Genomic DNA, 11,316 nt, shown 5'->3' on the forward strand with positions numbered 1-11,316 from the left:
GAGAATGTACCTGGCATGATTACATGGATGCATTTTTATTAACTCTGGGCAATAAGAATCCTTGCTGTCTGAAGAGAAGGATGATCTTACAGTTGTTAGGGAAAAATAGTCCAATGTGCCTTACATCATAAAAGCACAAATTTAATAAGGAATTCAGTGTTAGCTTTCAAGAAAATCTGACAAAACATCTTTGTCTATGGCTTCTTACCACATTTAACCAGAATGTATCACTTGCTTAAAAATGTGCCTGGGTTAACCAATCTATAAAGCAGTGCTCTGTTAAACTACTTCTGTTACAAACCAGACTTCTAACTGCAAAAGACTATTTCATTTCTGACTATTAAAAAACTGTATATATTTTTAAATTCTCAGGGTTTTTTGACACCTAATAACCATCTCCTGGTAACTGGTCCTGTTAGTAACTTACTGCCCATTTTTACCGTGCAGTTTACACTTCGTGGTGTAGCATGAAAAGATTTCAAAGTTCTCTCTCTTTTTTTAACAAAATTAACGCAGAGATAGAGTCTTCTTTTAAAAGAATATAAGAGGGTACAAGTCAACCTAGAAAGATAACTTTTGACTTGTTCTGGCAGAACTGAAATGCTTCACATTTATTCTTGAACACTCTTGTGTATTGCCTCTTCTTGTGTAGAAAATTTAAAGAATTTGCACAGTCAAACAGTTTTATTAAAAAAACCCAAAAAACGAAAAACCAAAACCCAACCAAAAAACCACAGCATCAAATGTCTTGTGCTTATGGATTCCAGTTAAAGGCACAAAAAGTCCTCTTTGTGGGCACAGCACCAGTTAAAGCAATTCTCTGTTACGCAACTGTAAAAACTGATCATTATAAACATGAATTGCAAACAAGTCAAGTATCTTGATTTTAGAAACAACAGATTTTACAACAGACATGCATCAGATGCTTTAGTATAAATAAATTATAAACACAGGTCAATCAATAATCTTTGAAGCAGTTGCAAGTGGAAGAAACCTGCTGTCAGTGGTATTAAAGAACATTCTCTTTTTGTACTGTTTCTTTTAAACTCCTAAATCCACAAGCAGCAAGAGCTGAGCTCCACTTTAATTACCGCGCTGCTCAACAATGAGGCACTGCCGACCACTGCAGCCTGCTTCCCAAAATCCCCATTTATATGGACATGTAAATAGCAATTCATGACTGACAAGAAGGAGGGAAATTACAACCTGGAAATCAGCTAATGAAAGTTAATTTTGGGTAAGTTTTGTTCAGGAAGCCCTGGGCATTTTGTCTGGTGGTTTGAAGCAGGGCTGCTGGCATGGATGCAATGTAGAGCATGAGCTCAAAGTTGGCTTTTGCTCTGTTAGTCCTTCTGTAGGATTCAGCCGGAGAAAGATCAGCACATAAAGAAACTTAACAACAAATCCACCTTTTTGGTAAAGGTTTGGGGTTTCCTGACATGAGTGTTGAGTTCCTGCATACACACCTGACTTCACCATGTTGAATTACCTAGCTATTCAAAAAACATACCTACGCAAATGAAACACAGAAATATTCCAAAAAGTCTGGCTTATAAGAAGTGTCTTTCACTTCTTTATTTCTCACTCTAAAAACAAAAACAACAAAAACATAATCCTTCTGCAGTTGTGCCTTTGTGATTTGTCTATAAGACGACCGTTATTGCATAAAGATCACACACAAATACTATGAGAATTTTTATACATACATTTTTAAAATTACTAACTCATACAGTCTGGATGGATGAATGCAAATAAACACAAATTATATAAGAGTATTTTATTTTTACATCACTAAACAAAATACTTCAATGGAATATAAAAATTCTTTATATAATTTGAACTCTATAGGCTTTAAGACCCTTTGTCTCATATAACCTGGAGTTTATTACAGTCATTCACTTCATACAGCTACACAACTATATTTCACACAAAAATGTATATATGTAGTTATATATTAAGGCACAAACACATATGTACATAGAAACACAGTTCTGCAACCCTGACTGATACTGAGAAGTTTCAATTTCAATTTTACTCTGAGTAGGGACAGCAGAATTAGGCCTTATACAAAGGTAACACATTATTACAGTTGGCTTGAAAGCCATCACTTTACATTTGTTAAATCCCACTATTTAAGGAATAAATAGCCATTTCACAGTCTCTGAGAAGTGGCAAGAAGCAAGCAATTGCATAAAATCAGTTGTGTGCAAATCCCTAAGAAGATGGAGATAAAATATCTGTCAAATTCTACTTATTTCTTCCCACACTTCCCAGCAGCTTTGACTCTTCACGCTGATGTTTCATTAGCATTTGGAGAAAGGTGATTTTATTAATAATTCTGAGCACCATTTCTCTTGCAAGGAAAAAGAAATGGGGAAAAAAAGTCACACTTTAGCACAAAGTATTTTGCTGAGATCTACTTATTGCTCGTTCCTCATTCCAGACTCGCACAAAAAATGCCACCAGCACACAGTGCAGGTTTCAGAAACAGCACTCACAAGTGGCACGGCTCCAAAATCAGACTCAGTAGTTGGTTTAGCACTGAGACCAAATCCGAACCCAGCACAAAAACACTTTCAAAAACAAAGATTAGCTTTCAGGGGTAATCCCTTATGACACAATATTCCTCTGATGACGATGCACTGGCAGTCATGACAGTACCTGTGGAGTTTTTCTGCTTAACAAATCATCTTGTGTTTGTAAAATTTGTTTTCACCCTCTTTTATTTCACCCTTTTGTTTCTTTTTTTCAAGAGAATAAGAAATGGGTGGGGTGAGTTAATTTTATTGTAATCATCCTAACCTCAGTACAGAATCAAAGTAAGAGACTAGGAATCAGACTCAATTTCGGTCTATTTTTACATATACCACAAAGGCCGTTGAGTGGGAACAGAGAGGAAGGCGACTTAAAAAGCTGTCAGGAAAATTCCGGGGAAATGTGCCTGCCTCCCTCCCAGCTGTGCTGCTGGTTTTGGGAGCACAGGGCAGAGGGATGTGCATCGCCACCGCCGCGGAGCCGAGCAGAAAGGCGCCTCCTGAACCGCTGCCACGCCACAGCCTCCGCTGGGGAAACGCCAGAGTGCAAAAAGCCTCACAGTGAGCAGCAGCGATTAAACTGCCTACAAATCACCTTTCCGCCTAATCCAAGCAAGTCAGGAGTCAGATAATTTCCTGGAAAAGAGGATTCATATCTCATATTAAGAAAAAAATGAAATCCTTCTTAATGTATCCTACCCAAAGCCAAAGCCTACAGTCACTGAATTGAGCAGCAAACTTAGTAGCGCAAGTCTCAGCTCAGCTAATCAAATACCTCAAACTCCCTACAAATAAGTTTTGTTTTTCCATACCTTGAATGAACAAAATTCCCAGGCCAGCTACATACAGTCTCAACAGAAAAAGTCCTTCTGCTCCTATTAAAAATGCTGAAATTTTCCTTCCTTAAAGGCCTCTGTCTCAGTAAATAAAAAAAATCAGGAATAAATTAGAGTAGCCTGTTTACCTTCTTTATAATCTTTCTTCTTTAATATGATTTTACTGTATATTTTCTTATGTTTATCTCTGAAGTGAACAACATAAATCTTATCAATTTTCTTCTACCAAAATTTTACACACCTCTAATCCCTTTTGCCATATGTCTCTGAAACATCACTATTTCTAGTACACATTTGGGAGTTAGAAAAGCCAGAACAAAAGAGAATATACCTAGTGAAAATACACCTTTCATTTATTAATGTCACGGTAATATCTTCAATATTAGCCGTCCTGCTCTTTACGCACTGTGCCCTGCTCCGTGCTTCCCTTGTTATCACGCTTTGCTTAGCAGAGATTTTCATTAAACAAGCCATGGCAATGTCCAGTCCTTAGTCTGGAGTGTGTATTGTTAATTCAGGGTCCAAAAATACATCCTCTTATTTCAAATCTGCTGTAAGAAGCAAGAAATTTGAGACTGATTGAACGACAATAACTCCATCCATTTAATGCTTTCTGTTAAGGCATTAAATTTGGCTATTTTATGACTCAGGGAGGGTTGCCTGTTAGTATGGGTTGACAAGCTGCTTCCGCCAGTTAACAAAGCAGTCTTTTTAATATGTTATATATCACAATATGCTGTTAAAACTCCTCCGGGTTGGCTGCTTCGTTTCAAATTCATACAGCGGGGAAAAAGGTCAGCCACAGCAGAAAGGTAAGCGCTTCGTTTTACTATTGAAACTTGCATAATTTGCAGGCAAAACAAGCTGGTTTACACAGCAGACGTCAAGTTCTTCACAGATGCCTTGAGAATGATCTATCTGCTGATGCATATCAGCCTTTTTTGTCTGGATAACTAATCACTTACATGGAAAAAACGGTAAACTGCCTGAAAGGTTGTAGAGATAGTTAGCTGTAAACACAGGGATCAATTCACGTTCATTACTACTCACAAAACCTATACAATATTGGCCAGCAGTAATTCAAAAGTAGTACAATTAACAGAGATCAGACAGATATCCTCATGTTCGCTTTTTTGAGACTAACCTATAAGGCATTAAAGGAGCCTAAGAATACAGTTTGCACAGACCTTTAGTAACTTGGTACTTCACAAGGCAATTTCATCTAACCTTTAATTTTTAGTGCAGCATTTTCCATTTTAGGTTATCACTTCAGAAAGGGCTGCCTTTAAGTATTTTTCAAAACTCAATTAATACCACTTAAAGTGGAACTTGTACGCAAAGCTCTCACCTTATGGGAGAATTTTCCTACGCAACTCACCAAGGAGAACCTACAAAATTTTAAGCAATATGAAGTGATTTCCAACAGTAGGATTCCTTGCCACTAGCTTTATATGCCTGTGTATTGCCACTGAGGAAAGCAAAACCTCTGAAAATATCTGTGGTCAGAAAGGTAAAAATTACAATATATATTATTGCTCATGTAAAACGTGGTCAATATTCATACCAGTGCTTTTTCCACTTACATAATTAATACTTCAAGATAAAGTTGAAGTATTTTGTTCTCTTTGAAAGTAAAATACACCATTCTATTGTCCTCACAATTACATGCTGTTCTCTTTGAAAGTAAAATACACCATTCTATTGTCCTCACAATTACATGCTGTTGCTAGGAAGTTACAACTGTGCTATAACCTAATCGTCTGCTATTTAGATATGGACTCATGGATCCCATATTTTTATTCTAAATTTAAGTTCAGTCATCGTAGCTAATGTCCTTGATGCTATCTCAAATTGCTGTCATTACACGGATCACTAGAAATTGGAGGTAATAGTAAAAAAGAAAAGAAAAAAGAAAGCTACCAAATTAGATGATGGATAAAGGTTTAATCAATTTAATTCTATCACCAAATCCATTCCCTTCCTCTCGAGCTGTCAGGGCACGAGATAAGCAGAACACGTCGTGAAGCACAACACAATCCTTTTGTGGGGAAGGAGTTGTGTCCCTGAACCTCGCTGAGATGAAACATGCTCATTTATTACTTTGGCATTGCAGGATGATGAAGAACCAAGCTGGTTTCCTCCCTTCATCTTCAGCACAATCTTTCTATTTCATTAATTTTTCATGGAATTTCATTTCACAATCATTTTGCCTCTCTCACCCACTTGCTGCCCTTATTTAGTTTATTCTGTCAACTTTTATTTCATGCCCCATTGTATCAGCAGCAACTCTGGCCATGGCTTTCTACCACATCAGGGATACCTGATGCCCTCCTGCTTCCAGTAATTAACTTCACTCAGTAGCCCTATAAATAGCATTGCAAATAAGGGGTCTTAATTGTTGTCTTACACTGGAAAATAACTTAGAAGGGTTATCTATCCAATCCCCTATTTCATACTCACTTTGTGTGTTGATTGCTAGGAAGTTGCTGGAGGCTGCTGAAGTGTGGCCTTCTCAGTATTATCAGTAAATGGCAACTCTCCTTTTGTTTGGTCTAGTGTAATGACTTATCTGGGAAAACAAGCCTTCCTTTCAAAATCTATACCACAGGCTATGAGATGGGCACAAGCTGTGCTGAGTTCTGCCAGTACTCTGCCATATTCCAGAGGCCTGAGAAAACACAAGAACCCGCAAACACGGTAACCGCGGATAAACCCCAAAAAATTTTAAATGGGTTTCTCTAAATCAATTGGCATAATTTTCTCTCCTCTGGTCATTTTATATACACCAATTAAAAAAAACCCATAACAACTCAAAACCAAGCAAATAGAGAGAAATATAAAATATCTACTACTGCTGCCACATGAAATTAGCATGCAGATAATCTGTCAAGCATCCATATTTATTTTTAATTAGATCTTTGAAAAATTAAGATATTTACTTCCTGCTGAGAGTTATCATACTGTTTTAAATAACAATGAAAATATTTCTACCTATCCAAATTTAACAAATACGTCTAAGTACCCACATTTTAACGTTTTAACACACATTCTGCACAGAGTGTAAAACTGAATAAAACCACTCTAAGTCTAGGTTTGCAATATGATATTTACTTCATAGACATTTATTGTTAAGGCAGGATCTTCTTACTGAAAGGGTTGCTGGATTTCATAAGCATGAAAATAAGATGCATGAAAATTAATTACTGGACGATAATATTGTACACAGGAGTAATTTTCAGTGTCCTACACTTTTCAGTGCTTGATTTGCATATATGGATATTCACTCTCTGACTCTTAATGTGTTTTTAATTTTATTTATTTTCTTTTTTAGGCCAAATGCACATGGAAATTCAGATATTCAGAGAATGCGGTTTTCTTTCCTTGCTTGAACTTGCTTTCTGCCCCCAGGAAACTCCTAAAACAGAGCATCCAGGTATGGAGTGAAGTGCTATACCCACCCACACAAATTTTTATAATTCACACTAACCAGAGCAAAAAGATGACTGAAAACATGGAAAGTAAAACAGAAGAGATAAGCACCACTGCTAAATAGAGAATAATAACTGTTTCTGCTGCTGTATATTCCTAGATACTCTATTAGGCAATGCCTCAACCTGGTTTTAAGCACAGTTCTATGTAACATGTGTTATAAAAGATAGTAAGTTGTAAAAATAATTTGTTGAGTCCATTTCCTTAAGGTCTGGGGATGTGACAGATAAATTCACTTCCTTGTCTCCTACTCAATTTAAATTTAAGACTATAGTGAATTTTTTTTGCCTCCTCGCGTTCACAGGTATCCCAGTGTACAGATGTGTAAACATATGTGTGCAGTTATACACTTTAGAGTGGCTACTAAAAGCATTCCTGCTATAAACAACAAGATGGGTGCTGGAGAATAGTTCAAAGCAAGTGTCTTTGGTCTAACTCTCTGCAAAGACTTTCTCACAATCTATTAAACAAATCAAACCTGCAAAACAGTGGAGCTGACAATAATTTTCATTAAAAAATAGTAGTTTAATAGCCTAATAAATATTTTCTGGACTATTTTCCTGAATAGTCTGTTTGTAAAGCAACACCTCCTTATGAGATACCATAAAAATAAAAGAAAAAAAGATGGTCACTAAATAAAAATAAAATACCATAATAGTAAAACCCAAACAGGATCTTATACAGGGCAGGCTTTAAGTTACGGGAATTTTTTGGCCAGCATGATTTTATAGAATGTGTATTTTTTTTGAATGTATACTGTGATTACAAAGAAAGGAAAACCAAAATCATACAGACACAAATCTGTAAGTAGTATACTAACCACCTACATTATCTGAAAAGTGGTTACAAATAGCACATTTGAAAGCATAAAAATTAACACTTCAAGTGCACATCCTATTGATGTTGGCCAGTTAAGCACTTTCTAGAATGTGATCCACCTCCAGCTGTGCATTCTGCAAATAGCTGGCAGCTACCAAGTTATTGTTGAGCAAATTTTCATGTTTGTTTATTTTAACACATTCAACTTCCACCTTGTTTTGGCAAAACAAAGCAAAAAAGGACGCATCAGAAAAGTCTTATTGAAAGACCCTAACTTTCATCTGCTCTTGAAAACAAAATTAAACCAAGTACCTTTTCTCCACTGCATAGATTAATGGTTTACTCTTTTCTCCTGGCCAGGTACAGGTCACTAAAGCTAGGCTATTCCGTAGAAAAACAGTTTTTCTAGAACAAATCAGCATAAAAGAGTCCACAGAGCGCAACTTGAATACAGGGAAATGTAAAGGGTACTGAGTATGCAGGCGCTCCTTTCTGAGAGTTTTAAAATTTATCCTGTAATGCCAAGTAAAAAGCAGCCTTTCTCACCAGGTTATAACCTGCTAAAAACCGAGAGTAATAAGTTGAGGTTGCACACCTACTTGAAGTCCTGATATATCCGCACATCTGTTGTTTCTATTTGTGTGCAGGTCACTGTTTGTTACTATGATTTTGAATATAGATAGTCAACAGATGAAAGTAAAAACAGTGACAAATGACAATCAAATGACACAGCCTTGCATTCAGCATTTGGCCTGGTTTTAACAGGTACTATGCAAAAGCTGCTTTCGACATCTTCCTAAAAAGTTATCAAATACTGCACTTACGAACTTCAACATAATCAATAATTAAGAGACACTTAGCTAATGGCACCTACAAATTAGGTTTTCTAGAATCTGAAGGAGAAACAGTATATCCAAAGCATCAGCTTGAGTGCTAGCTGAGTAAAACTTGTGTGAGTACCACATAGAGATCATAATTACACGTTAGATTATATTTACTGCTTGGATAAACACTCGGACTTCGAATCTCTGCAGTTGAATGCCTTGCAGCTGGGCATCCCTGGCACTCTGCTCCTCGTATCAGTTTATTTTACTTTAAAGTGCTCACAGCCGGTTAACTTCGTCTTTTTCAGGCAAAACATCAAAAATCAAGCGGTAGTGTGTCATCCCCTCTACAGGAGAAAGCAAGACAGCCTTGCGAAGAGCTGTTATCTAGGGCATATTCCCTGTTCGCAATGACATCCTGTAGCTTCACTTTTCCTGCTTACGGCAGTTAGCGCCTTCCTAACCAGGGCTCGCTTACCGGGGAACAGCACCGAGACAGAAAAACTTGGTGGACCTCGTCTAGAAAAGGAGAGAAGCGGTAGTTTGGAGGGCGCGACAGCACCGGGGGGCTCCGCGCCGCGCTCCGCCCGGGCAGCGGCACCTGCTGCCCGCGGGCTCGGGCGGGCTCCGGGCCGCGGCGGGCACCGCGCCCGGCCGGGGCAGGCCGGAGCTCTGGGACGGCCCCGCCGCACCAGCCCTGCACTGCCCCGGACGGGGCCTGCCGAGCCCCCCCCGCCGCACCCCCGTGGGTTCAGCCCCGGGCCGGCACAAGGCAGGGACGGCGGCCGCGCGGCCGGGGTGGCCGCTGCCGTCCCCGGCTGGCCCCGAGCACGGCACCGCCCGGCCCGCCGCGGCCGTCGGGGCAGCGCAGGGCTGGTACCGGCGAGCGCTGACAATAGAGCTGCGAGCAGCCGGGGCTGTGCAGATGGCAGGCGGACAGAGCGGGAAAAGAAAACAACAAGAAAATTACATCTTTCTTACCTTTCCTCTTTGATCTCCTCCTCCTCCTTCTCTTGGACTTGCATCTCAGCTGCCCGCTCGGCCCTCCCGACGCTCTGCCGCTGCCCAGGACGGATGTCATGCCGGTACCTCAGCGAGCAACACCGCGCCAACGTGCTCTCCTCCCGCGGAGTTTCTGCTCGTTCTGGAGGCGGCTTTTATAGGGCGGTGGGTCGGGCCGGCGGGGCTGTGCCGGGGCTGTGCCCGGGCTCCGCTCGGCGCTGCCGCCGCGCAGGGGTCGCGCCTCCGCCCCGACGTGCCGGGCCCGGCCGGGGCGATGCCCGGGGGCGCCGCCGCGGCTCTGCCGGCCCCGCGCCCACTTTTTGCACCTCTGCGAGTTGCCGGGCACCGGCCGCTTTGAAGCCGATGGTGCGGGGGTGGGGGGGGGCGAGGGGGGCGGATTTGCTGCTGCAAAGTCTCCCGCAGCCCAATCGCTCCCGCCGCCCGGCGCTGACATCAGCTCCGCCAGCCCTCGCCCCCAAACTCCGCTCCCCCGGGGCTGCCGGCTGTGCCCGGCTCCTGGGAGAGAGCGAGGGAGAATGGCCCCGTAGGGAATAAAAACATCCTGCCGCCTCGTCTTGGAGAAGCCGGAGGGGCAGCTCGCAAGAAGGGAGGCTGCAGGGAGGATTTCAAGCCTTTTTTTTTTTTTTTTTTTGTCTGCTTTAGACCATGTGGACACTGAACACTCCGCTTCTACATACACAGAAATGCCTCTGCTGTCCTCCCCAACCACGCAGTTATTAACTAGTTCACTAATTGCGATGCTTATTATTCCCAGTGAAAGAATATGAGTTACTGTTGAAGGATCCCTGTGTCAACAAACCTTATGCAAGAGGATAAGTGTAGCGATTCCCCTTGAATCTCCAGTTATTTTTAAGGTACGTGCTCTGCTACATTCACGATCAAGGGCAAAAGCTCTGTGAAAAGAGGAGTGTGTTGTCGCTCAGACTCACACATTAACACTCTGCAGTGCCTCATTTCGGCAACTGTGCAATTAAAGTGTCGGGAGCAGAGGGGCTTTTACAGAGAGGAAAGATGACAACAGCAATCCTCTGAAAAGCTTGACTACAAAGCATTACATGTTCGTTACAAAAAGCCTGGGTACACAACAGATAAGATACTGCTTTAAGTTACGAGAGACCTACTGCTTCTATGCTCTATTGTCCTTACATATTATCTCGTTTAAAAACACGTATCTGGAAACCTTAGGTGGTGACTGGAAAATGGAAGAATATCAAGAAAAATTATGTTAAATAATGAATGTCATCATTAGTGCCTACTGCATTTGCAGTTGGCTGAAGGAGCACAGCAAACCCTTGTTTATCAGCACTCCTTTAAATCTAAAACTTCCTCTTGTTGGAATGTAGGTTACCTGGCTCCTGCTGCTAACCACTTCCACTGCAACCCTCCCAGCTATTAGAAACCCTCTGTGTTTGGCTGGTATATAGGCCTCTCTCTGTAATTTTTGGATAAGGCAGAGCTACACATTACAGATTTTCAAATAAAATAAACAAAACCACTTCCATAAAAGTCCCTAAAGGTGCTCACTTAAACCTGGATATGGATAACTCAGGTGTGCCAAGGTGATGTCACCCATTGGACCCTCTGTGCTCCACGCAGCAGGTCACATATGGTAAGAAGGCCCTATGTGCCCTCACTTTCAGCTGTGTGGCTCAGGGGGAACTGCCCTCCCATCTCAAATGCTAAAGAAAGAGAGCCTGAGAATCCAGACCTGCATTGCTTGAATGTCAGATATAGTTCAGGAAGCTCTGCATGAAAGTAGGTTCTTACTTGCCTAGTTTTTACAGGTTACTG

General features: G+C 41.1%; 1 protein-coding gene across 1 annotated transcript in view; it reads right to left on the minus strand.

The window, feature by feature from the left end:
* Positions 1-9,709, minus strand: part of ADARB2 (adenosine deaminase RNA specific B2 (inactive)) — a 306,659-nt gene extending 296,950 nt beyond the window's left edge. The window contains exon 1 of the mRNA XM_066551336.1: positions 9,484-9,709. Coding sequence (XP_066407433.1) covers positions 9,484-9,583 — 100 coding nt within the window. The 5' untranslated portion in view covers positions 9,584-9,709. The remainder of the gene's footprint in view (positions 1-9,483) is intronic.
* Positions 9,710-11,316: the final 1,607 nt, after the last annotated feature.

Source organism: Molothrus aeneus, chromosome 1, assembly GCF_037042795.1.
Source record: "Molothrus aeneus isolate 106 chromosome 1, BPBGC_Maene_1.0, whole genome shotgun sequence".
Lineage (NCBI taxonomy): Eukaryota > Metazoa > Chordata > Aves > Passeriformes > Icteridae > Molothrus > Molothrus aeneus.